This window comes from Pyxicephalus adspersus, chromosome 4 (assembly GCF_032062135.1).
Source record: "Pyxicephalus adspersus chromosome 4, UCB_Pads_2.0, whole genome shotgun sequence".
Taxonomy (NCBI): Eukaryota; Metazoa; Chordata; class Amphibia; order Anura; family Pyxicephalidae; genus Pyxicephalus; species Pyxicephalus adspersus.
In genome coordinates, this window is record NC_092861.1 from 42847221 (window position 1) to 42871828 (window position 24608).

Below are 24608 nucleotides of genomic sequence, written 5' to 3' on the forward strand. Positions count from 1 at the left end.
CACTGTATAGGACACATCTGTTTCATCATGCTGCCTGCTGCATAAACAGTGGCTCCATTCATTGCCATGGGCTTATGGTGCACGGTACAGCGTCTGCCCCTCCATGAATGATGACTATTGTAAGCCATTCATACTTGTCTACTTAACCAAACTGTTTTCCTCACGGTAACTTTTGTTCAAATATTTGACATCTTTTTACATTTTCCACAGAGCTCCAAATTTAGACATAAATTGTGTAAGCCAACTATTTTATAGTGTCACACTTGCATAAAAGGCCAGTTGAAGGTGAATGAATATACTGATAAGTGCTGCATCTAATTCATTATGATGTACGCCTCCATGGAGGAGCCTAGGAGCATAGAGAGTGAGTTTTATTCATTCAAATAGAAGTAAAAATAGGTCATGCTCACTGTCATCTCATACTGCAGAAAGGACACTATATTTGTAGTACATACACCTCAAATATTTTTGGAATTAGGCAAAGTAATAAAAATAAATGGGTGCAACATGGTGTTACCCTTTATAACTTTCTAGTCAACATGTATGGATTAGTTAGTTTAGCAAAATACTGCACTAAATAATGTACTCCAAACATAAAAAAATAAAGTAAAAATAAATAAGATTGCTTTATAAAGTAGAACTTTTATATTTAGCCAGTTTTTTTATAGGATGACTGGAAGGAGTTCTGAATGTGTCCTTTAATTGTGTGTGTTGGGCTTGTTGCATCCCAGGGTAAACAAAGCTCAGCTGCTGCAATAGATGGGGTGAACAAGTCCAGTGGGTACTGGACAGGACTATGACCAGACAGGAAGTATCTCAGTGCAAACCCTACAAAAGGTTGAATCTTTACCAAAAAAAACAGTGTTTGACTTGATAAACACTTTAACATTTACCATTTATTATTATTATTATTATTATTATTATTAATAATAATAATAATAATAATAATAAAAACAACAACAATAATATTATTATTTAACAGGGGTTGCAAATGACAGATAGACACAGACAGTGACACAGGGGAAGAGGACCCTGCCCAGAAGAGCTTACAATCTAAGAGACATGAAATAACCTAATTCATATTAATAAATAACAATAATTAAATGTTCCCATGACTTTGCACACTGGGATTTAAATTGTCTAATAATCCCCCTTCTTCAATAAGTCAGTTGAACCACACAGAAAGTTCCCATTATTTAATAAAAGTTTTGACTATTCTACTTCCAGTACTTTCACTCAACATATTGTTGTTGTGGGCACAATGGTCAAAGACACATTTTGCTGTCAGGTACTGGAACATAAAAAAAAACGCTCTGCCACTGCAAAATAGGCATAAATACTAATTGGCCATATTTTTTGATTTCAATAGCTCCTCATTTTAATACAATATCCGGCTTCTAGTTTAAGCTGGAACTCTTTAATGGCATTGGATTTATTGAAATAGTATAAAAAGCAAGGACAAAGTACTGAAAACAATGCTTGCTGTGGATCATTGCATTGCAGAATAACAACTTTATATTGAAACATAAAACATTTCACAGTGCCTTTTAGCTTACAATTCCCAACATCATAGGTAGCATTAGAGAGTAGCAGTCATCTCTGACAGGAAACCACAAGATAATAATCATTAACAGTTGCTACACCAACCCTGTTATAATTGCTAAATGCTACCTCATACTCATATCCATGAAACACATTTCAGACAGGGATTATTTTGCTTCATTTGTTTTAGCTGAGCTCTGTCTACCCAGAAGACAAACCCTTTTGGGTACTGAAGCGACCTGCACTCATTCAAAACATACATCATGCTCTGCTGAGAGCTAGTAATCCCAGCACAATTATATATATTTTGGACAGTTTAAATATATTGAGGTCATAGGTTCTGCGGGAATTTGAACCTCCAGTACTTAAATAGGGATTATCAACTAGCAAAGCTACAGCTGTTGAGCAAGGGTGATAAGATTTACATTTCAGTGTGTGAGCTGGAAGGCTGCAAGTTCACTGACGATGTACATTAGCTGCTAAGTAAACTATATCCTCTATCCCACCTGTGACTAGAAGAATAAAAGAATACATCACCCCTTTTCTTTTTTTAGCATATGATCTACGGGTTTTTTAATATAGCATGGGTCTGAATATATGGGTTGGCTTTATACAAGTTGCACACCAAGACAGATAGATGTCTTTTTTTTTATACCTCCTAAAATGAAGAATTAAAAAATTCCCAAAATATAGGTAGATATCCTGTAGGTAAAAATCCTAGGAGGAAACCCTATGCTTCAATGTTTCCTCACTGTGACAGGTATTCTCTCCACCTTGGGACTGGACAATGAAAGGAGAAGGACACTAATGAGCTCACTTCTCTGTTACTGTAACGTTTTCCTTTCAGATAATCTAGGGTTGTTCAAAAACACTGTATAAACCTCAACTACTTATTAAAATGAAGGCTAAACACATGCATTTTCCAGGGCATTCTTACATGAGAAGAACTGGCATAGCAAATATTTTCCAGTAATAATTAAGATCCTTGTTACCAATTCCAACAAACTATTCAATGTTTTGATTTTGAACATATATCTTTGCATTGTAGATTAGTTCTGACGTCTTTGAATTATTAGTATTTAGAGCTATGTGTATAGCTACATACACTTGCTAGATTTCTGTGGGGAAAAATCTTTTGTGATTGTTCCCAGTGACAATAGAATGAAGAAAAACTGTACACACAGCACTGTTCAGTTTCATGGAATGGGGAGGAGGGAAGAAGAGCTGGAGGCACCCCCTGTGTCCTCTGCTATGACAGCGGTCTTCCCCGAACAGTCGGATCTGTCCCAACCTCCCCACTTGAAGAATTGCTAAATCCAAGGACTGCTGTCCACAAACTAGATTTGCACCATTTGTCTTGAATGACAATCATCTAGCATGTGTGTGTAGTGTAATGCATATTGCTAATTTTGAATATATAAATCATTATCATTACACAATATTTATATAGCGCCAACATATTAAGCAGTGCTTTACTAAATCCATTGTCATGTCACTAACTGTCCCTCAAAGGAGCTCACAATCAAATGTCCCTACCTCAGACATATGTCACGTCAACACAGTCTAAGGTCAATTTTGTTAGGGGGAAGCCAATTAACCTATCCACGTGTTATTTGGGATTTATATTTTTTCTTTTATAACAGATACATGTGATAGTCTTGGTTAATTGTAAAAAGAGAGGGCGATCATGCCTTTCTGATTTTAGACGATAATGAACACATGATCATCACATGAAGTGAACAAGGCACATATATCATTTTATACTGCACATTGATACTCTGTGCAGATTGCTGATTTCAGCTCTTGGGTGTTTTCTCAGCAGGGCTGTGCCTGAGGCATTTACAAACAGAATGATAGTCTCGGGTTAGAAGCCTGGTGTGAACCTGAACTTCAACGGTTTATTAACTGTACATTATAATAACCAATATGTATGTGAAGATTCCAACTATGTCTTTGAGAAGCCCTCATATTTCATGCGGAGAGCTGCTGTAGATATTGGGAAAACTGGAAAGTTTTCTGAACAACAGCGTATAGGCTTTCCAAGTGAAAAGCTCAGTCAAGCACAGATGGAGTCCTGTATGAGTGCCAGGTTTTCCCCTGGTTATTTTTGGGTGATCCACTGTTGTCTGTGAAACCAGGAAGAAGATCACAATATAAAAATACCTTCTTAGGTTGAGGAAGTATGTAAGGCTGTGTGAAGTTCAAATTTATGCTGCTATACAAAAAAAAAAAAAAAAAAAAGAAGGAAAATCAATGTTACATGTTAGAAGACCCCTAGCACTCTGGTTTTAGAAACCAAATAAATATTTGTGACTCGTGATGTGGTTTATGTCTGCATTTGGAAAGAGATGTTTACAAGCCGTGTAGATACCTTGAATAGTGTAGTAGGAACAGAGGAAAAGTGGTCCTGCCACCCCCTACCTGCATATCAAATAGTAATCCTGAAAAATTGGCAACGATCATGGACCTCCAGAGATATTGGTGGGGTGTATAAGGCAAAATAGGCACTGATACAGACAGGTAGAATACTAGTAATCCTTCACATGTGTTTATGCATTTATTTGTGTTAGCATTCTATAAAATACAGTAAGAACCCTAAATATAAAGTAGGTAAACAAATTACCAATTGATATAAAAAAAATTCTACCCCATGGGTAATGATAATACAAAACATGTAGTGTACAGTAAGGTGACATAGACAGCAAGTAATAGAAATCCTCATCCTACCAAAGCATTATTTAAATATACTGAATACCACTCAATATGTGTTTATATCATAAATAGAATTAGAGAAGGCTGGGTTTTTTAAGCAAAAGTATGATTCTATTAAAATGTCAGGCAGGTATTAAAATTATAAATTATGAAAAACATATTAAAATACAAAGCAAAAGAAAGTATTTATATCTACAACTTGGTAACTGAAAGAGAAATGCCTGCCTATCAATACAAAAATATAACTTCAAGGTGGCTTTTATGATTTTCAAAGGATTCGTATGGCCATTTACCAAAACAAAACTGTTTTTCTCAGAGTCTACCTGAAATAAAGGTGGCTGCACTGTTCAAAACATTCATCCACTACAAAGAGATCACCCGTTCCTGAACATAAAATATACTTTAAACCTTCTTGAGCAAGTCAATGAGATTAATTGATTTTTCCTTACTGCTTCAATAGTATAGAAAATATGCTCCCAGTGTAGTAATATTATCTGAAATATGTCGGATCATGTAGATTAAAAAAATGTATTCTAATATAATTCATCTCAACAGCATTTAAAGACTTGCATTTGATGTTTTCACATTTGAAAATTACTGTGGCACTCAAAAATGAAGCATAATATTTTGTTAGTGCCAGCTATCTGTGTTGTGGTTTGATGACCTAATTTTATTACCTGGAAGAAATTCCTTAGTGATTTGTTAGATCTATATTTCCTTTAACAAAGAGGAGTATTATAGGATAGCCAGTGATAACCTTTTATCAGGAAATAAGACAAGTCCCTTTGTGATATTCTTTCCCTTATCTTTTTCTCCTTTGTATGGCTGAACATACTCTTTTGTTTGAAGATACAATATCCAGCATGTATATTGGATAAAAGGAAAATGTGAATCTGTGTAATAAGATTTGTGTTGTAAAGTAGTTTTCCAATACCTATAATATGCTTTAGGAAAACACAGCTAATTTCCACCACATTTTCTAATCACCACCTTGTTGCTATAATCAGGTTACATTCTAAAATGTCATTTAGATTGCAATCTATGATATTTAAAGAAAAGCAAACCTAGATATAAAGACCACCAATAAAGAAAGAGGGGTAAAACTTCTTTCATAATATTAAATATATTATAATAATAGGGAACTAAGGGCTATGTAACATGGAGTTGTCATTGCACAGTCCCATAGATTGCCTGGGTGTTTTATGAAAAAAATGATGTACAACAACTTTAAAATGTATTTGTGTCCAATATTCCTACCCTGATGTGCAGTTTTGGGGTACAGCACAAGTATATATCATAAGTAAAAACATAACACAGAGGGCTGAAGTTACCATTAAAGAGTGACAGTGTTGGTACATATTTCAATTCTCAATCATACATATACTTGTATATACTTAGCCATGCCCGTGCACAGCCCTTCCTCCGCAACATCCTCTTCTGTCTATGCAGTGGATTGTGTCTGTGGATAGAGTGATGACGTCATGCCCTCATCATGGCCGGTTGGGGCTTAATGATTTAGCCCTCAGTCCCTGACTCATTGACATAGAGGAGATCATGTGTTCCATAATGGAATTCCTGTTCCATTAGTGAGGGTTCCAGAAGGAAGTGTGGCTGGGTAAGTATAAGTGGGGGCTACTTATGTACAAACCGTCACTTTTGTGTGAGTAATGTGACAGTGTCTCTTTGAAAAAGGAATATATTTAACATGTTCTACAACCCTAGAGCCAAGACTAGAAAAGCAGGAGAACTTATGGCGTGTCCATAGCAAACACCACAGAAACTAGGACAACCAACGTTTGTAAATCTGACAGTAATACCAGTGTATCTTAACCAGGGTTCTCTGGAACCCTAGGGTTTCCTCAGAAGTTGCTGGGACATACTTAAGCTAGGACCAATTTGTGCCTCTCAGATCAGGTACCACTGACACCAATATTCTTTTTGACCCTCCAAAAGGATAGCATTCTTCCCACTATCCAGGAATGTAAAAGGCATTCCTCCCATTGACCACCATGCTGATACATTGTGAGCCATAAACGGTATTACTATCAGGGCTTCCCTAAGGCCTAAAACATATTTCAATGGTTGCTGTATGCTTTACTGATTTAAAGAACTGTCTAAGTATACACATATAAATTTTGGCATTGTGTTCTATAGTTACATAATTGTAATGTGTTCCTTGATGGAAATGACAAGAAGGCTTTATGCATTGATGGTCTGTTTGACTAATTTAAAGACTTTTCCACTTAGTTCAACTACCTAATTTATGGAAAATATTTACTTCATTTTATCATGTTAATTGTGTAATACAGGATTTAAAACAACAGAATGTAACTCCTAAATCATTTTTACATTGATAGAGTGATATTGTCACAATATGTTACAGTTATGGAACAAGAGCCATTGCTTGATTCCTAATTAAATAAATACTCAGTGGAGTGGAATGAGTCAGGAAAACAAGATTTCACTCAAATAATATTATTAAACATAGCGGGATGGGCAGCACATTCTCTCCATAACCATTTCCCAGCTGGGTGATCTACTTGTTTTAATACATTTCTGTATTGTTCTGCCATGCAGAAGGTATTTCATTCTATAAGGAAGGACGCAGTGTTTCTGAGATAAAGTCCTTTAGGGATAAACCCTTTTAACTCTATCTCTGAAAAGCTAAATATAGTTAATTGTATTGATTAATTTATGCCATTTTCCTCTCTTATCTAGTCAGCATAGAGCAAATGCGTATCTTGTGGCTATCAGCCAAAAGAAATCCAAGTTGTAATAGGAGCAAAATGAGGAGATTCATGACTAGGACAAAATCTAAAATGTCATTGTTACAGCGAAAACGCTGATTGCTTGTGTTCAGTTACATTGTGCAGACCTGAAAGTCAATGGCAAGTGCTATCATGTCTCAACGAGAGAATATGCTGCGAGGTCTTAATATAACATGTACAGTATATGCAAAAAAAAGGATAAAGCTGATGTAACTATTACTAGTGTGTTGTTCGCAATTCTTAGCCTGAAGCTAAATTCCAGGCAGATTCAATATGCACAATTTAATGCAGCATTTTAAAGCATCTGTAAATTTGTAGATTTGTTTTATTACAAGCAAGGTAACTACCGAATGTAAGTTGGTATCGGCCTCTCGAGTTCCCTGTACATCAGGGCCCAGACTGTGGGAGGATTATGCATCACAAGGGGCATTATATTAAAAAAGATCAAACTGACAGAGAGATCATCAGTGTGCTGCTTCTCCTTTCACAGGCTGGTGGTGTAGAGGAAATCTGCAAATGTTACTGAACTTCAGCAGAAAAAAAATTAGATCTGCTTTCCTACCAGACAAGAGTGTGTTGTATGGCAGAGCCATGTAATTCCTAGGCCTGGATGGAAAGAAATACAAATATTTTGCAGGTAATACTGCTCCCTTATATGCATTTTGTCTTCAGCTATACTAAAACAAGAATTTAAGGAACATGATGCTAAACTCATGCTATTATATTCACAAAACCAGACATAGAAATTATTCGCCATTTTATTTACTTTTTGATAAATATATATACAGCCCAAAAAATACGTAAACAGATCGAAAGATGTTATCATGTTGAAATAAGTGAAAATAATGTTTTATGTGAATTCGCTTGAAACAGTTTTTTTCGTGCACAGAAAAAAAAAACACATTCTAATTATGTGGGCAACCACATATTTTTACCTATCATATACACTGTTGTGGGTCTGCAGAGCAAGTTGAAACCCATCATAAATCTGAGAATCATATGTGAATGAAGACATTATTCTGCCCAGGTTACTTTTTTTTCCATCTGCATTTATAGGGGCAAGGTTTGCAACCTGATTCCAGCTTTGCAGTCAGCGGCCATGAATCGGCCTACAGTGCACTGAAAAAGCCTTAAAGGGAGAAACAAGTGTCTGTTGATGATTCACAAGCGTTTCATTTCCCATCCAAGTCTGAGCAGTTTCCAAACAGCATTAGAACATGGTGAATACAGAAGTAAACACTCGTGACAAGTAGGGCAGTGCGAGCACAGCAAAAGCCAGCAGTCAGGAGAAAGAAATCCATGTATTAAACTCAACTTTGTCAAGATTTGGAGAGTCAGCAGTAGACAATAGCAATGTAACTGCCAAAACTAGAAAAATCTTACGTAGAAACTATCTCTGCGGTTTTTACAAGACTTCAGAACTTTCTCTAAACTAAAACATCAACATAATTTACCACATGGAGCTGAAATCTTAGATTTTGTCTACTAAAATAATGATTATTCATATGTAGTCTTGCTCATTTAAATATCATAGTGCTTGGTCAAAAGGCACATATGTGCAATTCTAGATCCCAAACTTTCTTAAAGTTTGGATAAAGTTGTCAAGGGCTACAACCAAGTTTTTTTTTACTTTTAAATAGTCTGTGTGCAATTTGAGGGTTTTGTTTTGCACCTTCTGTCTGAAGACAAAAGGGAGTAAGAGGAGATATTTCCAAAGCAAGGGAACCCCTCTCTAGGGGCTAGTTGTTTCTGAAACAGTTCTCCCCATTTGTTTTTTTTTTCTATTATTCTGGCAACTCAATTTTTTATTTTTCCATCTCTTTCACCCCCAAAGCAATGGTCACCAGAGCTGATGGGGACAATGACTCCTAACAGTGATGCCTCAGCCAGCAAAAAGAGTTTCTAACCCATGTCCCACTAAATTGCTTTAGATGCATTTTAACAAGGAGAGTTCTAAAATTGTGTGAATTGCAATCTGGATATTTTTATTGTAATAATAATAGAATAGAAAAGCATCATAATTTAGTGTTACCAAATGAGCCTTCTTTACAAAATGGAGCCCAATGTCAACTGCACATAAAGATGAAGCTGTTTTTCAAATTTACCTTATGTTTCATTTTTTTGGCTGTATAATATGAAGGAAGAGAAGAGGCCACAAACCCATTGTTTTAATGCCCTGTTAACAGTAATACAACAATAAGGGTGCTTGCTTGCAACCATTTTTTGACCTAGTGGAAGTGGTTGGTGCACTGCACAAGTAAGGTCATAAAACATCTCCATGTGTCCTTAGAGGTAACAAAGTAAATAGTTAATAAACCCTATCTCCACTTAAATTGTTTCAGGGAAGTCAGTTTGATTCTGAGCACATAAACTTGGTGAAACCCTGTCCCTGGGACACCATGACAATCCTATACACGTAGGCTAGCGTTCCACACTAAGAGTAAAAACAGAGCCCTGTTGTAAATATGTCTCAGTGAGATAATATGTATGGTACATGCAAAAATAACAGTACAGCTGAGGTAACAAGCGTGTTATACTGAAGTAATGTTATTTCAGGATAATTCTGAGCTTAATATAACATGACATTAGAGAACATATTTCTAAGTTCAGTATACAAGACTTAAAGCAGGCATGGGATTGGTATATCATTTTAATAATGTCTGGGTTTAGAACCCTAGGCCTGTCATGTAATGTATAATGTGATCTTTTATGTCATTTTACAGACTGTATCTTCCTTTTAGGATAAATGACATTAAGATCCTTGTATGAAACCAGCTTAAAGTAGGCCATTAATTATATTGAATCTGCTCTCTGTATGTTTAGTCCACATATATTAATATACACAATTGGTTTGATTTACTAAAGGAGTAGATGTTGGTTGACTAAATTCAATGCTGCTACCTAGTTCCCATTCACATCCCATTCACTTTGCTGATTGAACAGATTTATATGCATTTTTTGTTACTTTTTACTTCTTACAAGTTAGACGTTGACTCTGAAGCAACACTCACAGTGAAGACAGCTTGTTCATGTTGGTATAATGGTATCCATAAGCATTGTTCCTAACTATCCCTGATCCCTTTGTTTGGTTGAATATATTCAAAATGTAATATTGAACAATAAAAATTTTGTTATTTTGAACTAAACTTTTTCACATTCTTTCAAACTCCATTTGTTTAATTTGGGGGTTTTGTTTTATTTGATTGATTGTTTAGTTAATACATCATCCTTTGCTCATTTTTTTTATGGTCTGCAAAATGGGGATGGTAGGGGTGTGTACTTTGCTTACATATTTTGAGCTAAAAAGTGTCCCACTTTTGAGAATCTTGAAAATGGGTCAGGATGTTACTCAGACTGTCACTAGGACAGGATTTTTTTTATTCCCAACAGCGGTGTTGGAGGGTTTGGGATAACATGAAACAAGATTGTTCTGAGATGGACATTAAATAGGACTCAAGCATGAAATCTATAACAGGTCCATTATGTGTCCTTAGCTGTTCATTCCATACCATGTAATTCTGTATGCTGATCTGTACATTTTATATTCCACAGTAATTATAGTAATTGTTGCTTTCAGATTGTTTTGGCATGTTTGCACCGAGGTAAGGGCTCATATTTGGGTCTTCAACAAAATGGCTAGTTGCTTATGTTTGTTCTGCAAAGTTTAAATGTTTCCAGTCCTTTACTACTGGAAAGACTGTTATACTTGACATCTAAGATCACAGTTTACATGTACAGAACATTTGAGAAGTATTATGTAGGCTTTTCTTATAAAGATAGTAAATTCTTTGTAAATCACTGTGCACAGGTCAAAGAGCTGAACCAGTATATCATCTGGAAAGTTGATACTAACCACAGTAAACTAAGAATTATTACTTTATACCCTCTACCAAATATATTCCAAACAAGGACAACATGAATGGAAATTAACTTTGAAAACTGTTTAAGAACATTTATCTTCCACAGTAGACAAGCTTTGTCCCATCTGTTTTTGAAAAGCTCTGAGATTTGATAGATGTCCATAGATTGGACTCATAAATACTGTACTGACTATTTTGAATGATTGCCCTTTACCGTCATCCAGCAGTTAGAAACTCTGCTCGACATAGTATAAGGCTCCTGGGACTTTGTCCAAAATCTGAGACGCACAGCTGAAGGGTAATGCCCTTTCATGGGGTCTCCTTTGAAAATACTGCAGTCATCTTTCTTCTGTGTTAAAAATAGTACTGAATAGAGGTATCGCCATCACCATTAAAAACACTGATGGCAACACATTCCTTATACCATCCTTAACCTCTATCCTTTCCTGAACCCACAGTGTCACCATGCACACGGAACATACATTTGGTCAGGGAGTAACTTTGCTGCCCTGGTATTTAAAGCTCTCATGAGAAGGGACAGATAGTTCTACAAGCAAATGCTGGAGATTATTATTATGGCACTGTGTGCTTGAAAATATGCCCACTGTAATGGAAACTACATTAAGAAAATCTTTTCATAACAAGCCATTACCGCAAGTGTTGCAGGCACCTCCGTTTAATACTTACACCACACTGGTTGCTTTTGCCATACAGAGAAAATAGGTATCATGTGTATAAACCAAAATACATAGGTGAAGTATTTTATAGGGTGCTTGTTTTTCTCCTGTATTCATCCTTTGTTGTTTCTCGAGCTTCTGATCATCTGCAACTTTTCTAGACACTTCCTGTCTACATGCATGGCACATTATCTCACAGTGGCCCTTATTTATTAAAGCTCTGCAAGGCTGGAGATAATACACTTTCATCAGTGAAGCTGGGTGATCCAGCAAACCTGGAATGGATCTGGTCCATGATTAAAAACATTTGCTAACAAATTGCAAATGGATATTAAGAGATCAATTCAAGGTTTGCTGGATCACCCAGCTTCACTAAAGTGTATTCTCTCCAGCCCTTGGAGAGCTTTAATAAATCAGGGCCAGTGACTCAGGGTATCTTTCCTGCATAATTTCTGATAAACAGCCTTTTAGTGACAACACAGGAGTACAACATAGACAACAACAGAGCATTGTCACAAAATAATAGGACATCCCTTAATTATGGCAGGATTACTAGCCAGCATTGCAGTCATAAATATACTGAACATTACTTTACATTAGCATTATAAATCTTATATGAAATGTTCATATTTGGGTTTACGCACTTTAAAGCCTAGCTTGGGGTGAGCTGGGGAAGGTTTAAAACCTCAGGGCAGATTTTCACGTTATGCAGGGCTCTGTTAGAGAGATTTCCTCTCACTTCCTGTCATACAGACCATGTTTTACCAGACAGAAAGTGAGGAATACAGACAGAAATAAACATGTGACAGAGGTTTTGGCCTCACCCTATTCTACCAAAAAGCAAAAACCTTATGGGAGTTCTGTTGCTTCTCCTCTCCATCCAGTTTTTGATTGAATTAAACTATTTTATTTTTTTTACCAGATTTGATTAGAGTGGTGAAGCATAAGAACTACTCTCATTTTTTTTATTTTGTTCTTTGATAATTCTATATTACAATGTACTTTTTCCTCTCATGTTAAACATGGTTTCACCAGACAGGAAGTAAGTGAAAATCTGAAACATAGAAACAGAAATAATTACTGGTCAGGAGTTCTAGTCATGGCCTACTATTTTTCTCATCCTGTCTGGTAAGCCATTATTTGAAGAACAGGAAGTGACTTAAGTGGACTAACTTAAGACACAGATAGGTGTTCTCATCATTCCTCAAAGAAACATGTGTAGGAAGGACATATGCTTTAACTTGTTGTGCTGCTCACCCACTTATATAATCAATGGGTCCCAAACGATAAACCAATACCTACCATGCACGCCTAAAGAGTAAAGGTGGCTTGTGGATGTGGCCTACACTCTTACATCATTGTCCTAGGCACAGGCTTTTCAGTGCTTTATTGTAAAAGCCATTCACTGAACATGCATTTACAAATACAAATGAGTTGGAATGTATTTTTACTACACCAATCTTCACTAAATGTACTATTTATTATAGACTAAATTCAACCATTTTAAAATAGGAACCTGTGGTGAGCACAGCTTGCTAAATCCAAAACTGTACATGACAGATCAGAGATTGTTAGGCTGTGGTTCTGGATGCTAAATGAGTTCCTGTAATCTGCATTTAGGGGCTTCACATTGGTATTATACTGTAGGAGAAATCAAAACTAATGTGGTTACAATACTATATCAGAATTGTCATAGCTTTACACATGGGGGAATCCCAAAGAAGGAACATGGAGGATGTTATTGCTGATTTCTGAATGGTCTGAGTCACTGGCCCAACACGGGTATGTAGACCAGGGATATCATAGAAAAGTCCCTGCTGCAGCTTTGCCCCAGTTAATGATTAGAACCAGTGTTGAAATCAGTATAGTCCCACTGGTAGTTAAACCATGTATCAAATTATCAACAATTAGCCTTTGTTTTCTTCAAGACAGGTTTCCTTTAAGAGAATTGTAATGATCCGCAATATATGCCAAAAAATGAATTTTCTGTCTTTAGAGCTAATTGCAGTCAGAAGAAGAAAACAAAACCTAGCAACTTGACTGCTGCACACCCCATTTATTCCTATAGATGTCTGTGCTTCATCCACAGAATAGTACATATTTGACACATGGCCTGGCTAGCACCATTTACAACTAAAGGTTTTGTGGCTACAAAAAGCCATGCAAAAAAAAAAACAAATCTCCAAACTGGGGCTAAAGGGAGGTAATTACTTCTGCTAATTGTACTTTGGGGGTTATAAAAGGGCAATTTAACTAAAAGTGAAGTTAAATAACTTGTTACACTATATTAATTAGGAATATATTAAATCTATATATAGTGATTTATCTCTTTAGGTAGGCGCATGCCTCCCAGCTACAGGCTATACAGTATTTCTGTACAGTGCATTTATACAGAACCATTGTTAGGTATTGCTTCAGATGACATGCTGCAGTGTTTTCATTTTATCTTTTCATGACTTGAAACTAAGAGTCATGCTGTTTCTATACAGCCAACTAGCAATGGCTTTAGCTTTCTCCAAAATGGCTGCTTCAGTCTAGGACAGACACATGCTGCCACCTGCAGGGTAAGTGACATCAGAGGGAGGAGAGAGTTCTGCCTGGGCAGTCTGGGAAGAATAAGGAGGCTGGGAGCCATGTTTGAGAAATGCAGCATTGAGGAACAGACACATGGCAGTTTAATTTGCTCCTCTTTGTGGTTCTAAATACACAGCACACAGAGGACAGCACAGACCTGGAATTGCATTTCTTTCATCATGATGTCTTCCCAAGAGGATTCATAAGAACTTGCTACAGTAAGTGCACATGGCCTACATATTGAAGATCCTATTAACACAGTGTTTCTTATATTTCTGCAACTAGATTATCACTTGTTGCAACACCATTGTACCATTAGATATCTATCCGCCTACCTGATTAAGAGTTATTGTGGTGAACTATTACTAGCAGTAGTGTTACTCAACTCCTACACTGCATGATCCGGAAAGACTGAATGGTCATCATATGACAAAGACAGTCTGTGAACAAACCCTACCTTAAATTCCAAGTGTGGCAGTTCTATTTGTTTTTTGTATTTTTTATCTTCTGCAGAATTGTTCTATGCTTCCACAAGTTCATTGAGAAGGACTTTTTTATTTGTTTTTTGTTTTTTTTAGGTATTTAAAAAAATCCAATATAGATTATTCTTATTTTAGCTATAATGTTTTTGTTTTGATTTATAGTGGTGATAGTCTAGAGCAGAGGTTTTTGCAAAGATGACCAGATTTGGTGAGGTGAAAATGGGTGGGGGCCCCGACCATTCAACACGTACTCAGGGTTAGTGTGGACGTGGTCTGCGCGTGACCCGCACAGTACACACCTACCAGGATGACCTGAGGGATTCCCTGTGCATGGAGTGCGGCGTCAGTGCAGGCTCCGTGCAGAGCACGTTCTTGAAATCAGAGTGGGCGTGGTCTGTGGGTCCCGCACAGCACACTCCCACTATATTGACGTAGGGGATTCCCTGTGCACAGATGGGGACTCTAGTCCTGTCGATAATTGCAAGGTGGTTGATCAACTCTTATGAAATATAAAATAGCTTTTTTTGTACGAGTGTATTTTTTACTTTGGTCAACAGTGCTGGCGGGCCGCATATTACTGATTTTATGACAGAGGCTGGGGGCCAGTGGAATCCTGAACACGGGCTGCAATTGGCCCCCGGGCCTGACTTTGGACATGCCTGCTCTTTTATTGGAAAGCTTATGGAGAGAAGATTAGGAGTTTAGGATGAGTATTGTGCCATAAACAAGTACAAGTACAAGCTTCATGGCTCTTGCCAAACATTCTATCACAATTATTTTAAACTTTTATATTTAAAAAATAAATTACTACCTTAAAGGTCTGCCCAAAATATATCCAGTATGAATAATTTACCCACATGGTAATAGCTTGGGCACCACTGGTAACATACATTCAATATGAACTAAATAGATAGGATGAGGCTTTTGGGGGCATGACAAGCAAAATGTTTGCAAATTGTGCTTTAGGGTAAACACAAGCAAGTAAGAGAATAGTAAAGATATGGGAATGGTACAAAAAATTATCATCCAATCTACGAATATAAATGGAAACTTTCAGTGTCTGCACATCTGGCATTATTATACCAAAGTTCAGGACAGGGGGCTGTACCGAAGGCTTCTAACTAGTTTTCAGCAGCTGTGTGAACATTTGTAGCTGGCTTTTCTACCAAAAAAAATATTTATTAATACTATTTATATTGTATATTATTTTACTTTATCTAGCAATTGTCTTTAAAGTGTGCCAGCAGCCTATGAATAGGAAATACAAATATTTGTAAGTGAACTAATTCACACAAACTGTTCTTTGGGATTGTTTGACAGCAGTGAGATACAAAGCCTGGTTTAGGCCATGGGCTGTGGAGGTATACAAGGAAAATGCACGTTGAATTTATGTTCAGTTTCCCATGAAAAAAAAATGAAAAATGGCGTCCAAGCACATGGAGTTGCCCACAGAGTGTTGCCAATGGATGCTTAGGATGTTCTTTACCACTTCCAATTTATTTTAATCAAATTTACATGAATTAAAATTTTATTTTAATACCATCCTTTTTCTCTTGCAGGCAAATAAATATTTCTTTTAAGACCTGGATCCATAGAAACACATAATCACGTTTTCTTTGCTCCTCCGCCATAGTACAGGTAAAGTATGTATTGCCAGGAAGGGATGGATTTGGAGAATCTGTTGCTTTGTTCTGTACAGACAAAGTACCAAAATATTAGGTAATCTTTATGATAGCTATTTAAATTGCTGTTGAGGAACATTATGAGAAGAGGTCTTCAATGGCAGTACTTTACATATATTATCGAGGCCTTATGCATATGGATATTGAACAGGCTCACTCCATGACTTCTAGAGCATTAAAAGTGCATTTTGTTGCACAGTACACACAAGTACTCAGCAAAGTATTTACTTCATTGCACTCCGCAGGAGGCAGCGGCAGGAATTTCAAAGTTGTGTGCTAGATACCTTTGTAGGCCTGTAATGTTGGTAATACATTTGTAATTGACAAACTTACATTTTAGATTTACTGGTCTTCTTATTGAAACCAAAAATTCCTCCTTCTGTATTTATTTGCAAGTGTAGATAATAGACCCTGGGGGATTCTAGATAAGATGCCATATAACCCAATAAAATGTAAAAGTTACTAACTGAAGTAATGACTCTCTTAAATGTCTGGTTTACCCAGTTAAAAGATGGATGAGTGCCAAGCACATTAATAACATACAGACAAAATATACGTTTGACAGAGACAAGCTGCATTTAATATACTAAACTCACATTATGTAGAGAAAAATCAGATATATGCTAGCAGAATATTTGCTAGGTTGACCCTGGCCTCCAAAACTACAAGTGTTCCCTTTAATTGCTAATTTACGGATTTTCTCACTTTATTATTACATCTGTAGTGAAAATGAAAACTGTAATACAGATTTTAATAACTCTAACTGAATTGTTAAAACAGATGTTCAGGCCTGATGTAATATAAAATAATACTTTACAGTGCTAAATACGTTTGCAGAAGGATTTTCAGAACATTTAAAGGCCTAGGTAGAATTGTTTTCAGATTGGTTTTTCTATAAGAATTTATGCAGATTCTCTTATAAATATACTTTTACATTCTAGAAACTTTTTCGGTGTAAAGTGGAGATTACTGTGTTGCGGTGGAAGATATTTAACTGTGAACACAGGATGACTTCCTGCCCCATAGGAAAACACCACCAACTACAGGTAATTCAGCTTTAACTTTAATATGCTTTCAGAACAGTAGACTTGAGGTATAAATTGAAGCTGATGTGCTAAAGAGTTAAGACTTTTCACACAAGTGTCAAAGTTTACTAAACTTATCTAACATGTGTAAATGAAGTTAATTGTGTTGATGTTCTCAAATCCTTAAGGTCCAATATCACTGAGATTACACTTGCGTAAATGTCATCACTTTGACACACTTCTGAGATAAATAGGATCAGGTGTATTTGACCTGTATTTTGACCTGCTTCAAGATTGTTTTGCATTTCCACGGAAGTGAACAAAAGGCCACAAAGTGAACAAAAGTATATTGACTCTATACAAGCCTTTTACATCTATGGCTACATGCATAAAGCTGAATGTCATTTTATATACATAAACAATTTTGAAGGGGACAAGCATTACTATTATAAAACCTCATGCTTCCCTAAATAAATTGTATATCTCTGCTCGTGCCATGTTTTTGTAATACATGATAATGCTTGAATATACTATTGGAGAAAACAAGAAATCTGATTATATGAAAAATAAATAGATGTTTTTGACTTCTAAATCGCTTTTGTACTTTCTATGCACCCCATAAATGCCTAGAAAAGGAAAAAAACATAAGGTAAAGTTATCACGATTTGTATATTATGATGCTTGGTAGAGGACGTCTTCCTGAACCCTCTTTTCCTAGGCTTTATAATACATCACTGTTCTTCAATGCAAGTGCAAATTTTTGGGGTTAGAGAGGGTTTTTTTCCATTGTGTCGTGTTTGTATTCGAGATTTAATGTCACTGCTTCATTGAAACCAGGACAAGAAATTAGAGGAAGCAGGTGTCATTAGGACAGGAAGACACAGATATCATTAAAAAGGTGACAGATGTTCTAACCCCATCCCACTCTACTAACACAAGTCCTTGTCTTCATTAGAGATTTATTCCATCACTTCCTGCACTTGTAGCACCCTGTCACTGGGACAGGAAGTGAGCTTTAGTATCCCCTTTAGAACACAGACAGCAGAAAAAAAAATTAAAAAGTTTGTGTTTGGGTTGGGCAATAAAAAATATTCTATTTTAGCAATACAGTATTCCGTCATTTCAATAAGGGCTGAAGCATATTTTTTTAACCTATTAAATAGTATTCAGTCAATGTGTAACTTTTTGTTAGCCCACACTTTCAGACACAAATCTAATTTGAAACTTCCATATGCAGACAGTGTAAGGCTACGTACACACGTCAGATGATTCTCATCCGACTATTGCTACAGGGCTCGTCCCAGACAGGAATCTGACGTGTGTACAGTGGCCGTACTGGCGGATCCATGAACAACCACAATGCAAGTGAAGGAGAGAGATCGCTGCTTGCTCGTTTGTTCTACCCCCTCCCCTCTCCATAGAGCAGAACGGCGATGTATGTACAGCACTCGTACATGCATCTTTTAGTCTTTTGTTGTTGGAAAGGATTGTGAAAGATCCTTTCCAACGACAAAAATCTAATATGTGTACATAGCTTTCAAAGCCTGAGATCTTAAGTTTTGACCTATATAGGTAGCTGTTTTTGACAGATACCACTCTAGAATGGAGCATGCACCCCTGAAGCACTTAATAATAATGTGCATCCTTCTCTGGTGGAGGCCTGTGCACAGACTGATTATTGGCAGAGGCCTAAAATAATCTCACTGTGCCCATAATGTCCCTATGTATGGGTAGACTCTTCAGTTTGTCATCAGATCTGCTTGCACACTGCACCAAAGCCTTAAATAATAAACCACAGACTTTATTCAGAGCACTTACTTTAAATGTTTCTTTAAAAGTAACTTCTCTATTAAAGTAGAAGATAAGTTCCGGAGTATAGAGTTTCACAAATGTAAAGCATTTAAAAATATATTCCCCTACTTCTCATCACAAGCTGTAATCGATGCAGATAGTTAAAAGCCAATAGATATCTAAATGATGTGACTTAGAAAATAGAACACTAAAATGAACTATGACAAATTGACTAGTCATTAATTTTAGGAATGCAATAACGGCTTAATTCTAAATAATTTAACAGGCTACATATGCCAACAACATGATGAAATGCAGAGTAACTTTGCTGCAGATAGAAAAGGTGGTTAAACAATACAAGTGATCATTAATTTTAGTAATTTATAATAATGTGATATTATGAACAATAAAAGCATCCAAACAAAATCTGCACATGAATGAACCTGTATTATGCAGAGGTCATTGTATTAGTTCTTTCTACTATGCTTCTAAACAACATCAGTACATTATGTTTTCTTGCTACGTAAGACCACATGCATACAGTGCCTCTGCTAGCTAGCGATGCAGACAGCCACGTGAGAAAAAGCAGTGTTCAAACACCAAGCAGCTCTGATACTTTTCTTGCACGTTATTGTTTAATGTTTATCCCAAAAATGTAAGAATATTTACTCACTTTCAGTGAATCAAAGCAGGCGATTACTCGTCCATTTTCAACTTGGCAGCTTTTCGATGGGTGTGCAAATTTACATTCTGTGTCTGGCCTTGAGCAGGTCCCTCTTTGGAACTCCCGACACACTTCCAATGTTAGCCATTTTGTGTCCCGGATGGGTGCCACGCTAACAGCCATACTTATATTCTATAGATCACTAAGAAGTTCACGGAAGTCGTCAGAAAACACAAAAACTCCAACCGTCCTTTCTGTCTCCCTTGTGGTTTTGAAATGGTAAAACTGTACTGTCTGTATATGCATACAGATGTCTCACTCTGGCTCTTCAGCTACTACCTTTTAAGTGATACAGATTAGCTGATCTGTAACATTAAACACATTCAGTTTGCTTAATGGAGGTGACCGGGGGCTTCTCTGTTTTCTCAGTGACCCATTTGGAGTTCTGATTTTTCAGCCCAAAATGCAAGCATGAATACGTGGCGACCCCTGTGCTGGCACGCGCTATCCGGGCTGCTCTCAGTAAAGTTTGCCGAAAGGTAATCTCCAACGCAGCTGAACTCGGCAATTCAGTAGGGCTCTGCTGTGCAATCTGTATTGATTAGTTTGGCATGTATCGATGCAGCACTGTAGAGAAAATATCATAGAGGATTCTTCTGGTTTTCCCTATATCCCCTGTGTCTGTCTTTGCTTTCCCAACTGCAGATACCTTAGTTTGATTTCTTTTTTTTTTTTATTTTATTATTTTGTTACTATACCCACAGTGTTGTTACACAGTGCCTTATGCAGGGATCTGTCTTGATTAAGAGCAGAATTGGGAAGGGAGGGGAGTATAGATGAGAAGGGTGGATTTGCTCTCGATGCAGTGTAGCTGGCAGCAAGCAAGGCAAAAAGCAGAGGCTGCTCTAGAAGCGGGTCCAAGCAGCAGGGACGTCAGGAAAGGCACTTCTTAGTACCAACCTGTAGAAAAAACAAACACGTTTTAATTTTAACCAAGCAGTACTTGACTTTCTTCTGTACACTTACTTTCCCTTTTTTCTGTGTGGCTACAGCACACAGTTCAAGCTTTCCTGTTTGTCCCCCATGCAGATACTTACAGAGTAACATATTGCAGCCAGCCATCGTAGATTTAATAAAAAAAGAAGAAGAAGAAGCTGTTTCCCTTGTGAAGCAATGCATGATAGGAAGATAACCAATCACAGATAATGTTGCAGCAATATTCTGGGCAGGAAGCCAATAATGTGGGCTGTCTTATGAAAGGTCGCGCCTGTCAGAAGCTCATTACTATGCAATAAGCAGCAAAAATATCCATCAGATGTAAATAATTCTTCTGCACCAGGTCTGGCATGTGGGTTTTGAATTCACCCAATATGCAGCATGCAGTTAGTGGGATGAACCATGTTATTTTCCAATAAAACGGCCCGTCCTTTCCACAAAGAAGGGTAAAAGAGAGCGAGAAGCTAAAGAGATTGGAAAATCACTAGACGGGAAGGCAAAAACTGCAGATCACTTCCAGGCTGACTGGTCTCCTGCGCTGCCTGTTCTGCCTTGTCTGCCTCCTCTCTGCTACATCTCACACATGAGTATAAAGGGAAAGGAGGGGTGTATATAAATGGTACATTCTTCTGACCTACTGCATTCACTTCCTTCTAAACTATAAGCAGCACTGACTATACACATCACAAATCTGCATTGGCTTGCCTTGTTAAAACTACGCCGTGCACTCAGCAGACAGTTTGTCAATATATCACAGAGCAGTGAGGATATGAACAAAAGCTCTCTATCCAGTGGTAAAGAGAGGTGAAAATGAAAACAAACTTCATACCAGAAGAAGAAATGCCGTATGGCAAGCAATGCTAAAAAGACGATTCTTTCTGAGTGCTCCTGTTTACCTCAAGGGATCGTTGCTGTTAAATTGTAAATAGGTTTTTTGATTCCAGAAATACAATAAACTGTAGCACGCTGTTCCCCTGCCAAAAAGCCGTTGTATATACCAAAAACAAGCCGACACTGGCCTCGTCATTCGAAAAGCATTATCATTACACCTCCGGGCATCTGGTTTTAAAATGGCACCTTACTTTTAGCTTTTTCCATTGCTTCACCACAAAATGGTGACACCTTGCCAGATATAAAATCACGTGGTATTACCCGCCCTACGTTGATGACAATATTTTTTTTTTAGTTTTGGTGAGGCAGAGGCTTCAACAAAAGAAAATGAGCAGTGTAAGGTGCATTTTCAAAACTTTGACACAGACAATATATCCACATATTCAGGCCTTATATTATTTCTTAACTGTTGGACTGATCATTTCATCAGAATAGGACAATTCCCAAATATTACAACAAAAGCAAAAAAAAATGTAAAGCAGACATACATATCCTAATTAATTTAGTTCTTTGAATTGCTATATAATGTATTTGCTATATAGTTGGACACATTTGTAGTGGTGTTTTGCTCACTTCTTCCATCTGGGCAAGCACTTAAAAACAAGGAGTCATGACTGGCTTTGCAGGAATGCAGGAAACTCAATATTACATCATAAGGTATTAATATTATAATATATATTATAAAATTCCATCATATGCTTTTATTATAAGAATAATAATTTAATAATAAAAATGTGTCAGGCTTAATTACATTTTCCCTTTGTTTAGTTCTAAGGTATGAAAAAAGCCTAAACTTTTTTTTAATTTGATATGTATTGGTTTAAATTTATATTTGTTGTATCCAAACTTAACCTAAGTGAGGAAACTTAAGTAAGTGGCCCATTTGGACACCTTCCATTTTGGGGTCAACTGTAAAATTCGGGATTTCCCATAGAAAGCAATAAAACCTTACATGTGCTATATTTCTTCCTTACTCTGTCCACAATCTATCCAAATCTATTGGTTATACATAAACTTTAGTTGTCAAAGCTCTTAGCTTGACAGCAATGCATCGGAAGTCATCTAAATCTTCGAGCTGTTACCCATTGAACTGCCTAAAGTCACTTGGATAACAATGAGTTATCAACATGAAGACATGCATTGGAAAAGGCAGCTCATGTGACATATACCTTATACGTTCAAGGTGAAAATCCATACATAAACAATATATGTCAAGCTAAACATGAAGTAATAACCAGAAATCCATATAAAAGTGTGACTAGTACACAAGAGCACAAAACAAAGACAAAATATCAACCTGGAAGATTTGTCCACTTGGTATGTCAAGTCTCTAGCAAGTGTATTACCATTTAAACACATTTACAATTCATGTACCATCTTTGAAAAGTGTTAAATTAACCTTACTGTAACAATATACACCTGTAAATTCTTTTCTATAAATGAAGAATCACTTAAAGAATGGCCACATAAAATCTGTCTACTATAAACATTTGAACCAATATATAATTGTCGCATATGTTTAGCAAAAGGCTGCCTTTCAGTGAACAAACATATTATAAATGTGTGGTAAACCATTAATGTTACCAGCTTCACATGACAATTAAGAATCAATCATATTAAAGCATGCACAGTAGTTATTATAGAATTATAGTTATTTAAATTCTTGCATATTCCCAGTTATGATTGGTTATTTAACCTTCCTGATAATGATGATTCTCACCTAGGAAACTTTAGGGTTGGGATCTCTGACTACATTGTTTAGAAATTCCTGTGGCATTGCTGGGAACTTCTGTAAGCATATATTCATCCCACTTGCTTTGATATATTGTCACATTTGACTTGATTTTCCAAATGAGTAAAATTAAGGGTTTTTACATTCTCCTGAAGCTATAGACCTGACCTTGTAATACACACTTTAAACACAACTAAATGAACCTAGCATTTCAAAACTCTGGACTCTCAGCTAAGTGCTGGAGTTGTTCTTCAGAAAACTCTAAAACACCTCAACGGCCATTGAAAGAAGCACAACACACTGTATGCAAAGACTAAGAAACTGATAGCTACATACATTATCTGTACACATTTACCTATTTATTTCATACTGACAAGGGCAGCTTTGTATTTCTGAAGCTAAAGATTTCAAGAAAATATGTAGAAAAAATATATAGGCTGAACTCAACAGTTCCCTGGTTTTCTTGCTGAACAATTGGTTTTAAAAACTTTGGTATCAATCATTAAGTGACCGATTATATTTCACTCTAAATTTCTTTTGCATTATGCTTTTAGTTATGTACACATAGTGCATAATTATTACCCGAGATGGAAGATTCCATTCTATTCCAGCTAGCTGTGTACCCCAAATGTCCTGTAGGATTCTGCAATACTCGACCCCTAATAGATGACCAATCACATTTCCTATGAAAGAGAATGGAACGGGGTGCCTTCCACTCGTTCTTCCCCCTCCCCTCTTCATGGAACTAAACGCTGTGTGTACAGTGCTCTTCGTTTTACCACCACTGGATACACAGCGACAGAAATTTACAATGTGTAGGAATCTTTAGAAATATCTCAAACCAGGAAATCAGATGACCGAAAACAATAGCACCCTACATATTTTCTTTAAAGGATTTTTTTTCTGAAAAGGTTAAGTGAAACTCTCTAATGTAATAATACCCAGTGGACGTTGATCCCTGGTACACCTATTATTACCGGTCTGCAAAATCCTGAAGACAGTGAGGTCCTGGAGCCTGACAAATTGCATTACATTGTCCTTAGCAGAACTAGTTTCTCCCTAATAGAAAACAGAAGTAAATCACTTTAAACATCTGCCTATCTGTATTGCATGTCTATATTTACATATAGAAAGATAATATATGGAAAAACGTTTTCTATGGTAACTTTGACTATGATTACTGACTATAAAACAACTTCAACCACTGCACAA

At 36.6% G+C, this 24608-nt stretch overlaps 1 protein-coding gene across 21 annotated transcripts in view; it reads right to left on the reverse strand.

Moving 5' to 3' along the window:
* Positions 1–24608, reverse strand: part of MBNL1 (muscleblind like splicing regulator 1) — a 133860-nt gene that overhangs the window by 74008 nt on the left and 35244 nt on the right. For 17 of the 21 annotated variants that reach the window (XM_072407967.1, XM_072407965.1, XM_072407984.1 and 14 more), the window contains one exon: positions 19787–20737. The exons of 1 other annotated variant lie outside the window; for it this stretch is intronic. In XM_072407967.1, coding sequence (XP_072264068.1) covers positions 19787–19960 — 174 coding nt within the window. In that variant the 5' untranslated portion in view covers positions 19961–20737. Of the gene's footprint in view, positions 1–19786; positions 20738–20803; positions 21322–21669; positions 21823–24608 lie in introns of those variants that run through there. 3 more of the 21 variants (XM_072407970.1, XM_072407968.1, XM_072407969.1) reach the window with 3 other exon arrangements.